We start from the raw sequence: 20019 nt of genomic DNA, 5'->3' as shown, positions 1-20019 counted from the left end.
ATTGTACTCTCTTTTTTAACAGAGACTGGAGCGAGCCCAACCCAGGCCAAACGAAGGAAGTCTAAATAGCCTGTGAACTGTACTGTAAATGTTGTTTTCCTGCTGTGAATCAATGGATATCGGTTTCAATGTCCCAGCTTATGAATTTCACTGGATGAAGAACCTTGTACAGATTGTTTTAAAAAGAGTTATGCTATTGTTTGGTCCATGCTATTACATGAGATTGTAGGTAGAATGTGTGTGCATACAGTATGTGTTTTGTGTGAATGTGCTTTTTATATTAAATGCTGGATTAATCATGTGAAGACTGATAATGGAAGCCTGATTGTATAATTATGTTGTAAACGGAATTAAATTTTCTACTGCTTTTTGTTCAGTGAAACTTTGTTGGATGATTTGTGTTTTGCTCTCAGGTTGTGATCAATAAAGTTCAGCCTCAGCTTCCTATCAACCCAAACCCCTAAAGCACCGTGTTATTGATAAGCACTTGTAGGAGGCACATAGGGACATAATCAGTTGGACTAAATTTGAAGTGTTATAAAATGATCAATTGTGTCAAAGGCTCAGATAACGGATATGACATTTTGATGCTAGTTCAGGTAGGGACCACTATATTATTCGCTCAGGGCTGAGTTTGGTGTGAGCATGCGCAGTGAGGAAACATTGGGACTCCATTCCAGTCTGGGTTCCCTGAGCTCGCATCTTGAACAGCTGTCTGCCTAGATAACTTCACCTGCTTTATTAAACAAAACTACTTACCATGAGCGGAGATCACGGACATGGAGACTCTCAGGTATCTCCTGGTCTATCATTTCTGCATTTGATGTGTTTGCGTCGAATTCCTTACAGCTGATCAGTAATAAACGTCATGTTATCATACAAAGGTTATTAGTCAATGTAATAAGTTGTACTGTTGTTTTTTTAGTTTTAGTAAAACTTGAAGAATTATGTGGAGTTTTTGAGTTATTTTATGAAATGCACGTATATAAAATTTGCATGCAAGTTAAAACTTGAATATCCGTGCTACCGGCATTTGCAAAATTCATATATTTAAAATATATTTTTCTACAATTTCTAGGTCAATTCCGGATCCAAAGGAAGCGGTAGGTCCTCTGATGAGGGGTTTTGTTCATATGGACTTAGATATCTAATCGGAGTCATGGTCTGTCTACTGTAGTTTTTAAAGGACAGAAATGGCGTCCCAGAGACTAAGTCCCTTCTGCTCCCCACTCTTGCGGCTATTGTTCAAAAGAGGGTCTGTAATGTACATTTACCACCCTCTGTTTTTAATCTGCTGATGTATTCCGACAGGGCCTGGCATCGTGTTTATTTTGCATGCTTTAGTTTGGTCAAATAAACGTGCAATTGTGATGAAATTTGGAGCTGAAAGTGGCAGAAATAGGGCTGAGGACTTAGTCTCTGCGCCATTTTCTTTTTCTGTGTGTAACAGCCAGGGCGCCGATCACAGAGCCAACTGTCTGCCGTGATATGGAGGCGAGAACTGGGAGCTTATCGCCTCTCCCCGCCCGTATCTCACCACCAGCTGTCTGCCTCCATATCTGAGAGACATTTATCTGCACAGCCAATAGGGAATATTTATCCACAAATGAGTTAAAACTTTATGTCTCAAAAATAAAAAGTTGTGCTACATTATTAAGAGCAAATGCCATGAGCAGTCATCTTTTTTTTTTAACAAATTGTGTGCTTCAATTCCAGAGTAACCCTTTACTCTTCAGAACTGGGAGCTCTACTTTTCCTTTTAGAGGCTTAATTTTCTGCAAGGCATTCTGTGGAAATGTATTTGGTTTATAATAAGTGGGATGTGTGTTACTGTTTTATTGAGCAGATAATACTCCTTATTATAGTGCCATGACAACAGGGAGCCACGAGGTGATGATCAAGCCAAGTAAGGTCTGCCTCAGGAGGGATGTCAATCAGCAGGAGACATTTTAATATAAGGACTGATGTGGAATTAGTACTGTCTAACCATTTGGCCGGCTCCTCTGAGAGTGTTAGACATTTTAGACATACACTAATTTATCAAAAACACATTTGTTACTATATGAAACACACGTTTCATATGACTTAATTCTACTTCTCAGTGATAAGAGTACTGTAAGTGAAGTACACAGAGAAAGTGCAAATGTACAATACATTCACCAATCACTACACAAGACCAACACTGCAGACTGATGAAAATATCATTTATTTCTCTCTAGGCTATATACCCAAATCAGTCAACATGTCAATATAAAAAGAATCACAGCAAAACATGTCCCAGTTTTTATGCTACTACAGTAGTGTGCATAACACTGTAAGCTCAACAAATATCAAACAAACATAAAATACTGGACCCAGTTGCAGGTGAACTCACCTGCTGCATTTTTATAGTGCTTAAACCTGATTGTTGTGTCTACAGTTAAGCAGTCATGTGTTTGCGCACATGGTGGCTGTGTTTAACCAATCGGCTCATAGGTGTGGTCATTTGACAGTCAGTGCTTTGGAGTTGCAAGGAAGTGACATCATGATATACTTCGGTGTCTATTGTATACAACTGTGTTTAGTGTTTTGCAAATCACTGTGTGTGTTGTTTTGCAGTGTGATTGTGCTTATAGTGGTGCAAATCGAAAGCTTTGCTGCTTAAGTGAAAGGTTGATAATTGCGTAATATTTTTGATTTTAGTCTTTATGCAGTCGAAAACAACTGTAAGAGAAACTACTAAGCCTGCATTTAAAATTAAATTTCAAGTACCTGCTGAAAGAAAATATTGTGTTAAAATTAATTAAAAGTAGGATGAAAAATAATACTCTGGTGACTGCATCTTGTGTAAATAATACTCCAATTACAAACAAATACAAAAGCAATCCAACTGCAATGATTATTTTGATGTCACACATGGCAAGTTAAATGTTTTTTTTTTACCCCAGTTTTTATTAATACTGTTTGACAAATTGATCTCCCCTTTGTATCATAGACACTCACAAACACAAAGACAAGCACAGGGACAAGGAACACAAACACAAAGACCACAAGAAAGACAAAGAACGAGAGAAATTAAAGCACAGCAACAGGTAAGATCTACTGCTTCCTCTCTTATTAGAAATTCTAGACAAAGCTTGAGTTGACGTTTTTGCAAATCAACTCACAACACATGTTTATTTAGCTTTATGCTAACTTTAATTTATAATATCTAGTAACAGTTTATTCAATTGTGAATCCCAGTGTTACCTTTATTAAACGTGTTGCTGTCCTCACAGTGCATTATTCCAGCTGTATAATCTCTGCATATATTTGCAGTTCTGGGAATCATAACTGGATTTTTGATGAGTGCAATGACACAGCAAAAATACCTTTATAAATACAGAATCATGTTTTCTGTTAGCCTGGCAGTTGTTCATCTTACCGCCATTGTTTGTTATGGTTATCTGTTGTATGATTGCATCTGGGCCTGACCCCTTGCACTTGACCTCTGACCTGTGTGGTCTCTATGTTCCAGCGAACATAAGGAGCACTCTGAGAAGAAACACAGAGACAAAGACAAAGAGAAGCTGAAGCACAGTGACGGCAGCTCAGACAAGCACAGGGAAAAACACAAAGAGAAAGACCGGGACAAAGAGAAGAAGAGAGAAGAGAAGGTTTGTTAATGGGTTCTCTGTCTGGTGTTACAATTATCTTTCAACTAACGACTCATACGATACCCATCAGTCTGGTTTTAGAGCAAATCCCAGTACTGAAACAGCACTGGTAGAAGTCATTAATGATCTTACAATCAACACAGATTCTCAAAAAACAACAATTTTAGCCCTGCTTGATCTCACAACTGCCTTTGAAACAGTTGACCATACAATCTTAATTCAAAGGCTTCATGACTCGGTTGGCTTGTCAGGTCCTGTTCTCCACTGTTTCTCATCCTAGATAAAAGAAAGGCAGTCTTACGTTTCAATCGTCAATTTTAAATCTGTTGTGCTACATGTTACCTCAGGGGTTCCACAAGGGTCAGTCCTTGGCCCCCTCCTCTTTAATTTATAAATGCTCCCACTCAGTACAGTCATTAAAAAACACAACATTTCCTACCACTCATACGATGACGATACACAGTTATATATCTCCCTCATCCAACGATCTCGGTCCTGTCAACCAACTGTTGAACTGCATAAATGATGTCAACTGTTGGATGTCTTCCGACCTTTTTAAAACATAACCCAGACAAAACAGAAATACTTGTCGTCGGCCCCAAAACCCAGAGGGAAAACATCCATATACATCAAAGTTCAATTTCTTTAAAACACTGTGAGCAAGTCAGAAATCCTGGTGTAATTTTAGACTCTGAACTTATCTTTGAATACCACATTACCAATATAACAAGAACATAATTTTACCATTTAAAAAACATCTCCAAACTCCGATCATTCATATCCAAAACTGGCGCCGAGAAACTAGTTCATGCATTCATATCAACCCGGTTAGATTATTGCAACTCACTGTACACAGGTCTATCCAAACACTCCATAGGACGGCTCCAACTCATTCAGAACACAGCAGCTAGAATCCTGACACACACAAGAAAATTTGATCATATCACCCAAGTTCTCAAAACACTTAATTGGCTCCCCGTTCAATACAGATTCACTTTCAAAATCATATTACTAGTTCATCAAACATTCAATGGTTCAGCTCCCCAGTACATTTCTGACCTGCTACTTGCTCACAGTGTATTACCCGACCTGGATCCTTAGGTCAGCAGGTGGAAGACTTTTAAAGTGTACCCAGTGTACAGTCAAAGTCTGGTGAAGGGGTCTTCAGCTACTGTGGTCCTTCTCTCTGGAACAAACTGCCTGCTGACCTAAAGTCCATCACTACTGTCTCAACTTTAAAAGAAAGACTCAAAACATATTTATTTTCTAAATCATATGAATGATTTAATGAGTGCTGTGACTGACTGCATGTGTTTGTTTGCTGTGATTTATGTATGTTGTGTGTATATATTGTTTTTATTGTTTTGGTTTTTAAAAATGTTTTTATTTTTTGAATTCTCCATCTAAAGCACATTGAGCTTACTTGTAATGAAATGTGCTTTATCAATAAAATTGCTATTGTTCTTGCTATGTATGGCTTTAAATGCCTTTAGAGTTCATCTGACTGTTAGTAAATGTGTAGACTGTTGAAGACATTTTTGATGCGACAAAGATAACTAGGTAGAGATGCTAACATATTGTCACTGTTTTCAAAGATCAAATCATCGCATGGAGACAAGCCAAAAAAGGAGAAAGAAAATGGATATGTAAGGTAAACAACATCTCTTTCTTGTTGTACGTATGTGAACAAAACAAATCATGATGTATTAACTTTGAAGTAATCACACTGTTTGATTTAGAGAGACAAGTCCTGCTACAATTAAAAGTGAGCCTGAAGAAGACAACGGGTTCTACCCCTCTCCCCATCACAATAAGACTTCCAAACGAGAGCATGATGATGAAAGTGGGTATCATACAAATGTTTAATGTCCCTGTCATTATTGTAAACTTAGATCCAGTTACATAACTATGTTTGTTTACAGCTTTGAATACAAGCCCAAAAAAGTCAAGACAGAGCATGACAAAAAGGCCAAGAAGAGGAAATATGAGTATGAAGAGGATGATGAAGAAGAGGTTATTTCGTTTTTGGTTACATTTTAATGAAAACATTCACATTTTCCAGGCCGGAGTGTCTGCAATTTTGTTCTCTACATTTATTCTGCTCTCTTCTTGTGTTTCAGGACATTAAGCCCAAGAAGAAAACAAGAGACAAAAAGGGGACAGAGGGAAAGAAAGGCAAAAAAGAAGAAGAGGAGAAGTGGAAATGGTGATTGGATTAATTGAACCTTTTGTTTGTTTTTTTCCTAAGTCATTGAACACCAACGACAGTGCGCTGATTTCTTTTCTCATGAGTTTGTATTTTGTTGTTGCTCATGCTGTTCAGGTGGGAGGAGGAAAGATCCACAGATGGCTCCAAATGGCGCTTCCTTGAGCACAAGGGTCCAGTTTTTGCACCACCATATGAGCCTTTACCGGACAAAGTTAAATTTTATTATGATGGTAAGTTTTTTTTCATGCAAATAATGCTGTTTTTAATTTCTCTCTTGGTTGAAAACTACAGAAAGGTTTTTTCTGTATTTTTAGGTAAGCACATGAAACTTAGTCCTCCTGCTGAGGAAGTAGCTACGTTCTTTAGCAAGATGTTGGATCACGAATACACCACCAAAGACATCTTCAGGAAGAACTTCTACAAAGACTGGAGGAAGGTAAGTCAATAAGATATGCTCAAAAAGAAATGATTTTGAATTTGAGTTAAAAAGCTGGACATTATGCTGATACCTTCTTTATTTTAGGAAATGACACCAGAGGAAAAGTCAAAGCTCACCGACCTAAACAAGTGCAACTTCAGCGAGATGAGTGAGTACTTCAAGGCCCAATCTGAAGCAAGGAAACAGATGTCAAAGGAGGAGAAACTGGTATTCCTACCTTCATATTTACCTTTCTATCCCTTAGAACACCAGAACATTCCTCATTGTAGTTTTAATCGCTTTGTAGAGAAACAAAGAGGAGAACGAGAGAATCCTCCAGGAGTATGGTTTCTGCATCATGGACAACCACAAAGAGAGGATCGGAAACTTCCGCATCGAGCCGCCGGGCCTCTTCCGTGGACGAGGCGATCATCCGAAGATGGGCATGCTAAAACGACGCATCAGACCTCAGGACATCATTGTCAACTGTAGCAAGTTGGTAACCTTACTACAGTCACACTATGACTTTTTTTTCCATTTTGCCTGTAATGCTAGTTCTGTGTCTACTTTAGGTTTTCTCCACAAGGTGGTGCTGTCAAACCACTCTACATGAGGCCATGTGACAGTGCGTTGTGGGACATGTGAAGGAAGCTGATGCAAACGTGTGCTTTTCTTTTTGTGCCTCTTTGTCTCTGTTCAATCTCTTATTTTTTGACTATTTGCTTACCGCTGTGCTGAATTTATTAATTTATTAATTTACATCCCTGGCATGTCAAACCACAACACAACCACAGGCAGTGTGTTTATGTGTGAGAGAAAGTTTACAGAGGGCTTGATAGTAGCACTCACTTGTCATCTCAGAGTATTATCAGAAGAATAGATGTGCTACAAGTGGTTTGTATGTCAGGTGTATTGCTGACATGCATTTACACACATGCCGGCACTGTGTCAAAGGTAATCTTCCTGTCAGAGTACGCTGTGTGTGCAAACAATAACATGGCCCTGGGAGGACATGTCAACCCCCTCCTGCTGGAAGGCTGTCTTGGGCAGCAATATACAGTATCTCTGTGCATTTGTGTCTCATAGCTTCAGTGTTTCCAGCACAGGATAGTCTTAAACTGGTGCATTCAGGAGAAAAAGACCCAAGTTTTACAAGAAGTAGACTCACCTGAAGTCTGAAAGTAGCGCCTATGCCTAACTACAGTGTCAGAAAGATTAAACAACAGTGCATCCTGAGAAATGCAACAACATTGAAGAAAAGCTGTCAATACACTGTGCACCTGATTATAGTAAAATCCTCTTTTTTTCTGCAGGGACTCAAAGCAACCTAAACCTCCCCCGGGGACAAAATGGAAAGAGGTTCGCCATGACAACAAGGTCACCTGGCTTGCATCTTGGACAGAAAACATCCAGGGCTCCATCAAGTACATCATGTTGAATCCTAGCTCCAGGATCAAGGTACCAGCACACACACACACACACACACACACACACACACACACACACACACACACACACACACACACACACACACACACACACACACACACACACACACCTCTAACTTAAGGCATTAATCCTGACCCATTGCCAACCTATCTATAAATGTAAATATTTTATTAGTGATCTGCTGAGGACGAAAATACGGCCATCTTTTTCCTACTCATTAAAACTGTGTGTGTGTGTGTGTGTGTGTGTGTGTGTGTGTGTGTGTGTGTGTGTGTGTGTGTGTGTGCGCGCGCGTGTGCGTGTGTGTGTGTTTGCAGGGGGAGAAGGACTGGCAGAAATATGAGACTGCTCGACGGTTAAAGAAGTGTGTGGATCGTATCCGTACCCAGTATAGAGACGACTGGAAATCCAAAGAGATGAGGATCAGGCAGAGAGCTGTTGCGCTGTATTTCATTGACAAGGTGAGAAGAAACAAAACTATATATGAATGACATGATACAGATGACATTAATATTGACTGATTAAATTTCAAAACAGACCTTCATTCCATAATTGTATTGGTTACAAGGAATCTTATGTCTCACATGTTTGGTGTTTCCTCCCCCGTAGCTTGCACTAAGGGCAGGTAATGAAAAGGAGGAAGGGGAGACAGCCGACACAGTTGGCTGCTGCTCACTGCGGGTGGAGCACATCAACCTGTACCCCAAAATGGACGACCAGGAGTACGTGGTGGAGTTTGACTTCTTAGGGAAGGACTCGATCCGCTACTACAACAAGATTCCTGTGGAGAAGAGGGTAAGAAAGAGGAGAGAGAGAGAGAAGCAAAAGATACATTCAAGATGGATAACAGTGATTGTGTGTGCTTTCATGAGACTTATGTACGGGGTGTGTATTTGACATGCATGTGAATTCAGTGTTTGTGAGATAAGGAGCTGCTACACTGAGGGGGATGTTTGCACAGACAGGTGATCAGGCACTAAAAGCTTTCCGTCAGCCCTGTTTTAGAGGGTGGTCCATTTCCTGCCATTACCGGAGTGTAAAGACACAAATACACATATGCGCCTCCCCACACACACACATGCTACACATGTTCTGTTTTAAGTAACATTTTCTACAATCTGCGTAGGCACAACTTACTTGGTAACCTTTCTCTCTGCATCCCGGCGCACACATAGAAGTGTGCACAAAAGATGCACTGAACTGTAATAACCCACCAAGACTTGCCACAGCAGAAATAATTTAACACCCCCAGCTGGCAGAAATGTGACTGTGCGCCCCTTTAACACTGCAAGCCTGAAGTATCAAATGTGAGTGATTTAATCTTAAATAAGTCGTTGCTGTTTTTTTTTTTTTCAGGTCTTCAAAAACCTACAGCTGTTTATGGAGAACAAGCAGCCAGAAGATGACCTTTTTGACAGACTGAATGTAAGAAACACACTCCTTATTATAAGACCAAAGGCGAAATGAACTCTTTCTACTTGCTTTTGTGTCACTCTTTTCTTTTTTCCCCCCTCTGTAATTGTACCCTTCTTCGCTTTTCTCACTCTGCGTCTCCTTTGCAGACTTCTATTCTGAACAAGCACTTACAGGAGCTGATGGATGGCCTGACAGCAAAGGTGTTTCGTACCTACAACGCCTCCATCACCTTGCAGCAACAGCTAAAAGAACTTTCCTGCTGTGAGTAATTGTAGATTTAGCCAGTCACATGCTGCACACTTGAATGACACTCACATAACTATGAGTCACAGAAACATGCATGATTGGCTGGAAGGGTATCTTAACAGAAAAATATCACCAGATGAAATTGGGTATTTGTTTTTTCATATTGTTTAAAGAAGTCTGACTGATGACTTTTAAGATACATTTTTGGTTGTTTAGATTGCACAAACATGTCTCAAGTTTATTTGAAAAGAGACTGTGCAGGTGTTTCTACTTGATTTTATTGTAGGAGAAAAACAGCAAACGTGTGTTAGCATTAAAGGTGACATATCATGCAAAATCGCCTTTTTAATGGTTCTCTACCTGAAATATGTGTCCCTGGCATGTCTACAAATCCCCCGAAAAGGAAAAAAATCCAATCCGGCCCTGTTCTGATTTCTCCACCTTTCTGTTAATGTGTGCTGAAACAGTGTTTTTCATACATCACAACGACACCCGGTCTGTAACGGAAGTCAGAGCTCGGAGCTTGTTCAGCCCATAGACTGTATAAAATACAACTCAACCCCTCCTCCGTTTTTCATGACCTTCACACATGTGTGCTAACAAGGAGCTAAGGAGGGAGGCATGCTAGTTGTAGGCTGTCTTAATAAACACAAAGGTCGGTTTTACTCCCCACGTCTGCAGATTTGAAGATCTAGTGGATGATTTTTATTTTTCATGGAAAAGTGCTAGCGCTAGTTAGCATAGCCAGGTAGCTACATGTTTGTAGCTGTGTACCAAGACACATGTCGACATACTGACAAATAAAACAACAAGAAACACTAAATCTGTCACCAATCCTTCAGAAAGGTCCTGCTGCAGGCGCCTCTCCGTCAGGATCAGATTCTGGATCAAATTCAGAGGGATGAAGTAGCGCGGGTCTGTGAGCAGCCGTGTATATTCAGCCAACATGTAAACATTAGATCAATGTGCTGGACAGCCGAGGGCACATCCACTTCCTGAAGGGGTAGGTCAGAGAGCTCATTCTCATTTAAAGGCTCAGACATAGAAAACAGCCTGTTCTTAGCAGGGCTGAAAAAGAGGGGTTTACAGGCATGCCAAAATCTGATTTCTAAGTATTTTTTTGAGCAATAAACTTTAAAGACATGTTTGGGGGACCTCTTAGACCAATATATTTTGATGAAAAAGAGCATAATATGTCACCTTTAAGATAGTAGGGTATAGCTAGCAAAACAAATATAATGAGTCCACTTTACAGATCTATAGTGTAAACAAGTCAACTGGAAGACTTCTTAGGCTATGTTCACACTGCAGGCAAAAGTGGCCCAAATGCGATATTTTTTTGAGGGTCAAGTGACCAGGTCAGATTTTTTTAGAGGCAGTGTGAACGCTCAAATCTCACTTCCATATGTGGTCCTGAATCAGATACAGATCTGATTTTTTTCAATGCGACCTCAGTGTGAACGACCAAGGTGAATTTCATGCGCATTTGATACTTTCACACATGTCACAATTCTGGTTGGGGGGTTGCCTTACAAAAATGGAGGATAGCAACGATGGAGCAAGTCCATTGAGTATCCTGCCGAAGGAGTCTTGGGGAGAGCCGCTGACAGATGTAATTGGAAGTTGCTCTCGACATCCGAAAGTTTAGAATAAACTATGTCTCTGTGAAACTATTAACGTCGCAGACCCACCACTTCTGACTCCTTGTCCTCATCCACATAGACATTTCAATCATATTTGCGGCCACAGCTCCGCAAAAAGCCAAAACAAGCAATTAGCCTCTCTTTTTCTTTATACTTGACCTGCTCCGCACCTGGTCATTCATTCTCCGGCTCCCACTGCACAAAAACTTTGTAACAAAGTCGAAAATGCTGACTTCCTCCATGTTTGTGTTTGTGAAACAGTTGCATGTGACGTCATTGTTACTGTTCTTTTGCGCATGCGGGGCAGTTTGGAGCCGCAAACAGTTCACACTGGAATCAGATACAGGTCACATTATAGATGGTAATGTGAACAGGCAAACAAAAAAATTGGATCTGAGCAAAAAAATCTGAATTGAGCATTAAGCCTTGCAGTGAACGTAGCCTTAGTCAAGTCATGAGCTTGACATGTTGACAGATCTTGTCAAATAACAATAACATCATGTACTTAATATGTTATTTACTAATATGTCTGAGAGTAGCTTAGTAAGAGTGACCGCAGTAAAATGTGGGTCAGGATTTCCAAACCTCAACCTCTTAAATTACCTCTCTCTCTTTGTTGTGTGATGCAGCTGATGACAGCATCCCCGCCAAGATCCTGTCATACAACCGAGCCAATCGTGCGGTAGCAATCCTCTGTAATCACCAGAGAGCTCCTCCCAAGACATTTGAGAAGTCCATGCAGAACCTTCAGACCAAGGTAAACCTCTGCTCAACTGTTCTGCTGTTTTGTTCTCTATCCTTTAGTAATGATGTTTTTTTTGCATTGCAGAGAATTTTTTGTTTATTTCAAAATGACCTCACTCAGTGCTGTGATTGCAGATTGACGAGAAACAGAATCAACTGTCAGCAGCCAAGAAGCAGCTGAAGGCTGCAAAGGCTGACCACAAGGCCTCCCATGATGACAAGAGCAAAAAGTAAGAACCAGTGCAAGAGTCTGTCACAGTTTTTATCTGTTACTTATTTACTTTTACTTCCTAGTCTCAAGTGGGATGAAAGGCCACAAAGTTTAATTCGTACAGGCTTTTGTTCTGTCTCTGTGTTTGGTTTCAATTCTCCCTGTGTCGGTCTGTCTGTGTCTCAGGACTGTGGAGATGAAGCGTAAAGCTGTCCAGAGGATAGAGGAGCAGCTAATGAAGCTCCAGGTGCAGGCCACAGACAGAGAGGAGAACAAGCAGATCGCTTTGGGCACTTCTAAGCTCAACTACCTGGATCCACGCATCTCTGTTGCATGGTATTTATGCCACACAGTAGATGTTACTCACAAACCGCTGACGATTATTCGATCATAGGTGCTACAACTTTCACAGAAATTACATCGAAAGAAGTATACCGCCTACTGTTTAATAGTCCTGTCTTTCTGTGGGTGGGAGGGTGGGTGGGTGTATATCTACCTTGGTGACAGAAAGGCAGGAAATGCTCTTGCATAGTAGGAAAAGGAGCAGCACAAGCAGAAAGCTAACGGCTGCAGAAGGAAAATAAGAGGAAGAAAAGCGTGTGAGCTCGAGAAACAATGGGGTTTGTTTCTGAAAGTAAGGGAGCGTCCCCAAACAGCACTCCTTCCTCCATGTGTGAAGTCAATGAGAAGCTGTCTGTGACTGAATGGCAGGCCAGCCCAGAGAGAGACGGGGGGACAGCAGTCCGCCCTCCATAACCCATGCCCCACAGCTATTTATGGAGAGCCTCCTCCTTAAGCACAATGGATACAGGAATGCACCATGTTTTGCCTGATTGTAAGGCGTAAGCGATGGGGTCCCCGCTTGTAGGGTGGTGCATGGGAACCTGCTCTACACCGTTGTTGTAGGTGTTTGAGTAAATGTGACAGAGACAAAAACATTGAGTTAGATCAGGTTAATGCTATTTGGAGTATACTTTTTTTAATCATTCAGAAATGTCCATATAACTCACCTGGATAAATCTAAATAACAGCTGCATATGTGCCGGAAGTGAAAAGGAAAGTTGTCTGGTTTTTTGTTTTGTTAGCTGTTACATATTTCCTTTACACTCCTGTGAGGAGTTTTAAAATGAGGTTGATGCCTCCATATTAGCTACAAAAGCAAACAAAACAATCTGAGAGAATACTAATTATCTCTGTTTTGTTATTCTATATGCCTGTCACCTCTGCTGCAGAGTAGGTGTCTGAAAAGGTGATAAACAATACGCTACAAAACAGCTATTTTTAGATTTACCAAACCAAAGATTCATCGTGAAATGAATGAAGATGGATGAGGTTGTTTTTATCAGAAAATATTATTTACATATATAAAGGGCAAGATCAGCAAAATAAATAAAGTGTCTTGCTCTGTCTACATGACCACTAAAATGAACAGGACTTGAAAATGACTTCCCAGTACTCTGTCAGGAGGGCCCACTTTCTTCTAGTGAGCATTTTACCACAGAAGCTTGAATGTGTTGTAACAGATAAAGCACATGTATAATCAATAACCATTATCGAATGAATGCATTACATTGGGGTGAACCAGTTTTCACAGACCTGGTATTATGTACAGTTGTGCTCATAAGTTTACATACCCTGGCAGAATTTATGGTTTCTTGGGTAGTTTCTGTTGTATTTATGATATAAAAAGAGTAAACACAGTAGTTTGATAAAAATTTTGCTTCACACAACCACTAACCATGAGTGAAAAAAAAGTTTTTTTCTTATCATTCATATACTCAGAAAAATGGCCCAAAAAATCACAAATTCTGCCAGAGTATGTAAACTTATGAGCACAACTGTATGTACACTGACTTAATAGCATTGCTTTCTAAAAGTGAAGTCATGCACAAGTGTAAGAAAACTGCAGTTCCTACAGTGTCCACTCGAGGCTGGCTCCAAAAACGCTGCAAAGCCATTTAGAGTCCATATTAAAATGCCCATTTTCACAGCTGAATCAAAAATGTTTGAGGCCTTGTATAAAAACTTTTTTTTTTTTCTCAATAGCTTGTTACTTGAATTCTTAGAAAAGGGGTGTGGCTAATTTGACTGACTAGTGGGATATAGCTGTCTGTAGGCGGCTAGGCTATAGCCACATTTCTACCTCAGGGGAACTTTCAAGAGAAGTCAAAAGTAAGTTGGAGTCAGCATTTGTAATCTGGCAACTGCCTCTTTTGGCCTTTAAAACGCTCCCTCAGAAACCAGTTGGTGACGTCACTGAGACTACGCCCATTTTTATACAGTCTATGACCAGAACACCTCTTAGAACTGAGCTATTGCTTATAGAGTATGTCTTAGATCTGCTTGTACTGCTACTGGTACAATGCTGAGTCTTCTTAGATTTCCTATATGGTTAAAGTGATCAGTGATGCAGCCATTGAGAGGATTAACAATGTTAATTTTTTTGTCTCTCTCCTTCTTGCCAGGTGTAAGAAATGGTCCGTTCCCATTGAGAAGATCTACAACAAAACCCAGAGGGAGAAGTTTGCCTGGGCTATCGACATGGCTGAGAAGGACTATGAGTTCTAAACACACTTTATGTTTGATCCATAGACTGTATATAAAATGGACTTCAGCTCGCTCGGCTCAAAGTGAGGCTACCACAAAAAGTGCTCCCCCTAGTGGCTGGCTGCAGTATAGGTCAAAAACTCTGTCTCTCCCATTCATTTGAATGGGGCTGCGGTCAAACTTTAAAAATAAATACATGTCGTACGAATGTTTCTCACATCCGTATGCAGTGGTGATATGTAGTTATTATTTGACTGTTTTGTGTTCAAGGCCTTTTTTTTCTGAAAAGTTTCTCTTTCGTTAGTTATTAAAGGTTAAAAAACGGGGTTTTACATCCGGTTTTACTTTGACTGACAGCTGCCATAGAGAGAAACTCCGTAGGACCTCAGGACAGTAAGCTATAGGGCGGAGCTTGTTACAGTGGAGACACAAATTCCCTACTGTGCAGACTGGCTGCAGAAAATTTACAAGATGTCAACTTTCTGGAACGGGATATTTTGGCTTCAAAACCGTACAATGGGAAAAGGCGAAGCGACGCTGTCCATTATATATACAGTCTATGGTTTGACCTTGTCTATTCATGCCTTTGATGGTAAAGATGGTTCGTAGTTGATGTCAAAAAATTCCACTATGTGGTTACTGCAGGGCTGTGAAGGAAGGAGGAAGACTTTGTTAGAGCTGTGACCGCTGTTGAATAATTGTGATGTATATATGGTTTGGTTGTGACTATAAGAACATAACTCCTGACCCATTTGACCAACCTGCCAAAGGGCATCTCTCTTTTAAAGCAAAGTTATAGTAGTGTGTATGTAGCTGCAGCTTTCTGCTCATGATCAAACAATAATGATCCCTTAAGTATTATGTTTCGTGGGATATGACTGTACTGAGATTTGTAAGCCATCAGACTTAATGAGAGATTCTATATTCTCTTGGAATAATGAATGAGTTGATGTTTGTGTGGGAGACTGTGAGGGACACCATGAGAGATAAGAGGATGAATTTTGTTGGATTTAAGTGTGATAGGTTGGTATAATGAAATAAGGAAACCGACTGGTGACAGTGTGAAAAATAGAAACCCCCAGCACTATGCTCATAAATCATTAGCACACTGAATGTCATCGTACTTTTCCATGTAGTTTGATTTCACTGTTTATTTCAGGGATGTACATATTTGTTGTCACATTTCCATAAAAAAAAAAAATCAAGTGTTTTATAAAATGTGTGCTGTATGCATTGTCAACATAAAGCTCTTCATCGCTCATATGCAACTCCAGTGTCCGTTTTCAGTGTTGCAATGAACAAGATGTGACATTACTCTTTGTTACTTGAAACTTACTAAAGTACTGCATAATGTTTTGTGTGCAAGAGCCAAAAGAGTCTGTGACAGACACGGTTTCTAAGAGGGATGTGGATTTTGCCAAAAAGGATCACTGAAGTCTGTCATTGTGGTGTGATGTTTTTTTGTTTTTTTTGTAATGCTGTGATTACGCAGGAAGTGTCCTCCTTAAATGAGTTTCATAATGTGAATGGACACTCTAAACTTATGTCATTAATATTTCTTGCTATTTGATCATGTATCACACAACTTCTGATGAGTTGAATGCTTATTGTTTTAAGCTTTGTAGTTTTCCGAATAAAACATCAACCTTGTACTTTTTGTCCACACTTTTTTATAGTTTTTTAGTTTAGTTTAGTTTAGTTTATTTATTATTCATCGTATCATGCACAGAAAAGGTGCTCAGCCCATATGGACTTACAAGACACTACAAAAACAAAACAAAATAGGAGCAACAACATAAGACGAAAAAGAAAAAAGAAGAAAGAAGAGCAGTTACAATACTGCCCATGTCCATCAATGACCTAAAGTAATTAAAAAGCATAGTGGTACACTTCAGACATTTGACAATAACAAGCACTAAATCAGACTTAGAGTGTGCTACTATGCTGCTGAACAGCATTTAACACAAACGGAACAAACTGGAACACTTTGTGAGTAAACAGGTACTGAAGTCTATCTTCATCAGACATATGGAAAACAAATCAGGACAGTTTTCTGATATTTTGTCGAAAAAGAGACACCTGAGATCATGATATGATGGACAGTAGAATAAAACATACAGCATATACATTTGTTTTTATTGAAATGCGATTGACAAGAGCTATTTTCGTAATAGCACCTTTTTTCTACATTTTCCATAATATCGTTGTAGGTTAAGAAACATGGAATGGATGTTTTCATAGTAAGAATAATTGTCCAACTTCTTGATAATAATAAGAATGATAGTAAGAATACAACCAACTACTTGGGCTTCAATTAGTTATTTTTAAATTGCAATAAGGTGCAATTTGCACAGATGCTTGTTACTAAATTGTAAAGTACAGTAAAAGTAAAGGGCCTGCTTCTTTAAGAGGCCGAGAGCAAGCGCTACTACCCGCGTCAAGTTAACGGCACATAGGCAGGATAACCGGATATAGAGAAATTACATCATAATGCATTAAAGGGAATCTTCCACATCCTCTCAGTTTTATCTGAAATCTGAAAGAAAAACAAACATGACCTGGAAACTGGACAGATTTACATTTTGATCAAGGGTAAAGACACCATCTTTAAGTACATTATATTATGTAATTATCTTTGCTGTATTATATTATGTTATATTACATTATTATTGTTTACTACAACTTCATATTATATACCCATATTTATGTATTATATCGCTTAATCTGTCATTACCAACCACACCATGTCAACCTGTCACTACTAAAACAGGTTTTAATACTGCCTGTAATTACCACTATCTAATCCATTTGTAACATTTGTATTTATCTAAATTCCATTTGTAACATTGTATATATGTAAATTGTACTTGATCTTTATTTATCTATTTTTATTTTTACTTATTTTATTTTAATAATTGGAACTTTTTCTTGATTGTACTTATGTCTGTGTTGCTGCAACAACTGAACCCCCATTTTAACTCCATAACTAACCATTTAAATCAAGATTGGGTCCATTGGTGTTCTTTAATTCTCACAGATCATGGTTTAATGAGGATAACTCACTCGTTTTTCATTAAAATTCATGTTACAACTTTTTTAAATGTACATTGGAAAGCCCTAAATATAAATACAATAGTTTTACATGATAAAGATTTTTGTTTATTTTATTCTAAATTTTGTTTTAAATTTTTTTTTTAAGAAGTGATGTTGATAAATTAACACGACTCCTCTTCTGTCACATGCTGCCCAGCTTTTTATGCTGCATTTAGCTGGTTTGGAATGTATTGCCTAAAATATACTTGAAAAAGGGTCGATTTGACAGAAGGGTTAAATTAATGATAAAAAATATAAGTTTAGAAAAATCAAACAACTATTTCTACTTATTAATTGTAAACTAAATGAACAACTAAATACAAAAAAAATAAACAAATATCTCCTACACTTACCTTCAGGTAAACCTGAACTGTAGTAGTCTGTGGTAGAGTGCCCTAGCCCCTGGAACAGCTCTTATTGTGAAAACCTTCAGCGGATGAACGCGTCCTGCCTGTGGTGACATTGACAGAGCTGGTGGTCGGCTTGGGGGAAGGGCCTGCGCTGGCAGGATCTGAGAGTAGACAAACTTGCGTAGTCTTACCACGGTCCTTGCTGTCTCACTGCCTCTATCTATGGACCTCCGGAGGGGTGACGAGGAAACTGGGATTGTTGCGCCTTTTCAGGACCAGACGATGATTTAATCACGGGAAAGCGGGGTGTGGGGGGAACACGGAGAAGAAGAAAGACGAAGAGAGGGGGCAGCCGCTGGAGATGTGCTTTTTGGGCCGAGATTGCGGCGCTAGGTACAATACAGCAGCCCCTGCGACGTGTTGTTTTCCACTTGATTCTTGCCCGCACGGTAAGGCTGAAACAGAAGAGGGAGAAAAGCTCTGACTACTTTTGGCTTTGTTGTTTTTTGTTTTTTTTTTCTGACACGGATTCATCCAGCCGTGGTTTTTTCTCCTTCTGTCCCAGAGAAATGCTAGCTCACACCGGCCCCCGTTTCCACGCTGTGAAAATAGCCAGACGTTTCTTGTTATCCCACTCTGTTGCTGCTCGCCACCAGTTTTTATTCCCAATAATCTGCTCCTATCCAAAGGAAACTTTGTTTTCCTTCTGGGACGGACTGCAGCAGGTCACAGGCCTGTTGGTAGTTTTTGACAAACAGTCCAATCCAGATATCCTCCCAACTGGATGATTAAAGGTAAAATCAGGTTGGAGGAAAAGTTATCAGTCGTGATATCCTTAATTAAGATGTTTCTAAAGAATGCATCTCTGTTAATGATAAACCACAGTGTAGTTTAAATGGTAGAGAAACCTATCCGGTGTGGAAAAATCAATAAAATTACATGAATGTTGACATTTTAATGCAATGCAAAGTTTCTCTATAGTGACACAATTTTTCAATTCGTTAAAATATATTTAATAGAGGAACATTATGTATATGCAGGTTGGTTTGTTACCTTATTATGTAATTACACTGTAAGCTTTTTGGCATATATGTACCACCATGTACAGGAAAACATTTGATCCCTTTACCTTCAAGCTAAATTTGTCAATATTGCATATCAATCTCCAACACATTCACACCCACATTTTTTAAATGTATATTGTTGTTAAGGGACAATATTTAATTCCTGGTAGTGTTCAGGAATATATGTGAAATATCTCTTCTTTTCTTCTATTAGATAAAGCTGCCTACACATACATATTTTGAGTGTTATTTTAGAAATGGACACATCTCTAAGTTTTTAAAAGTAATGAAAATATATTTAAAATGAAATTTAGAGTGTTTTGTTGTCCAAGGAGATGAAAGGTATTTAATTTCTCATTGTTCCCTAGTACAACTACTGGTGGCAGCACATCTGCAGCTATAGAAATGTACACATTATATTTACAGTATTTCAAACATGTCTCTCGACACCAACTTTCCACTGCTGTGTAATTTCTGTAGAGCGCTGACACACTAGAAGTCCCTGGAGAATTGTTGCTTCATGGCTTTCCCCCCCTCTCTTCTGCTGCTGTAGGTATCCCTGTCTAGGCCTGGGCTCACCAGATTGTTCTGAAGAGGAAACGGACAACAAACGGGGGAAGTGAACATGGCTGGGACCTCAAGCTTCTTTTCCAACGGACCTGTTCCGTGGATGGACAACGACACAGAGATGAACAACCTGTACCGGGACCTGGAGCTGGGGACAGTACTGACACTGTTTTATTCTAAGAAGTCCCAGCGGCCAGAGAGACGGACATTTCAAGTCAAGCTGGAGACCAGGACTATTACCTGGACTCGAAGCACGGATAAAATTGAGGGAGAGAGTGAGTAGCGTGCACACACAAACACAAGTACACACATGACCGAATGCCGCCCAGAACTGGTTGGTTAACATATATTCAGAAACATGAAAGTGTTGAAGGTTTCTTGAACAGCTGGAAGAAGATAAGGTAAGTACAGATGACATGCTTATATG

General features: G+C 39.5%; 2 protein-coding genes and 1 long non-coding RNA gene across 5 annotated transcripts in view; 2 read left to right on the top strand and 1 right to left on the bottom strand.

The window, feature by feature from the left end:
- Window positions 1–21: 21 nt before the first annotated feature.
- Window positions 22–16170, top strand: top1 (DNA topoisomerase I). Its single transcript, XM_034695237.1, has 21 exons — window positions 22–793; window positions 1079–1103; window positions 2975–3071; window positions 3497–3635; window positions 5231–5286; window positions 5375–5482; window positions 5558–5648; window positions 5756–5841; window positions 5959–6074; window positions 6159–6280; window positions 6368–6490; window positions 6570–6757; window positions 7576–7720; window positions 8029–8172; window positions 8321–8506; window positions 9068–9136; window positions 9274–9388; window positions 11646–11773; window positions 11896–11990; window positions 12158–12307; window positions 14437–16170. Exons 1-21 carry the CDS (start codon window positions 761–763, stop codon window positions 14537–14539), a joined length of 2319 nt encoding a protein of 772 aa, XP_034551128.1. The 5' UTR covers window positions 22–760; the 3' UTR covers window positions 14540–16170.
- LOC117821159 lies at window positions 8051–18139 on the bottom strand. The gene is made up of 3 exons (XR_004632916.1): window positions 17965–18139; window positions 8296–8492; window positions 8051–8154 (listed from the first exon to the last, which is right to left on the bottom strand). It is a non-coding gene; the product is annotated as an uncharacterized LOC117821159 (long non-coding RNA).
- The window catches only part of plcg1 (phospholipase C, gamma 1), a 38518-nt gene continuing 36566 nt past the window's right edge, over window positions 18068–20019 (top strand). For 2 of the 3 annotated variants that reach the window (XM_034695228.1, XM_034695230.1), the window contains exons 1-2: window positions 18070–18410; window positions 19579–19867. In XM_034695228.1, the coding sequence (XP_034551119.1) occupies window positions 19651–19867 (217 nt within the window). In that variant the 5' untranslated portion in view covers window positions 18070–18410; window positions 19579–19650. Of the gene's footprint in view, window positions 18411–19578; window positions 19868–20019 lie in introns of all 3 variants that reach the window. The other variant, XM_034695229.1, reaches the window with a different exon arrangement.

The sequence above is a fragment of the Notolabrus celidotus genome, chromosome 11, assembly GCF_009762535.1.
Source record: "Notolabrus celidotus isolate fNotCel1 chromosome 11, fNotCel1.pri, whole genome shotgun sequence".
Taxonomy (NCBI): Eukaryota; Metazoa; Chordata; class Actinopteri; order Labriformes; family Labridae; genus Notolabrus; species Notolabrus celidotus.
Note: the sequence above shows the minus strand (reverse complement) of the source record. Positions and strands in the feature narration are given on the sequence as shown.

What these genes read in the sequence shown, in the direction of transcription:
- top1 (XM_034695237.1), top strand. Translation starts at nt 761, where the DNA reads ATGAGCGGAGATCACGGACATGGAGACTCTCAG. An exon ending in TGTCAAAGGAGGAGAAACTG is followed by an intron (nt 6,491 to 6,569) that starts GTATTCCTACCT and finishes ATCGCTTTGTAG; the next exon opens with AGAAACAAAGAGGAGAACGA. An exon ending in AGATTCCTGTGGAGAAGAGG is followed by an intron (nt 8,507 to 9,067) that starts GTAAGAAAGAGG and finishes TTTTTTTTTCAG; the next exon opens with GTCTTCAAAAACCTACAGCT.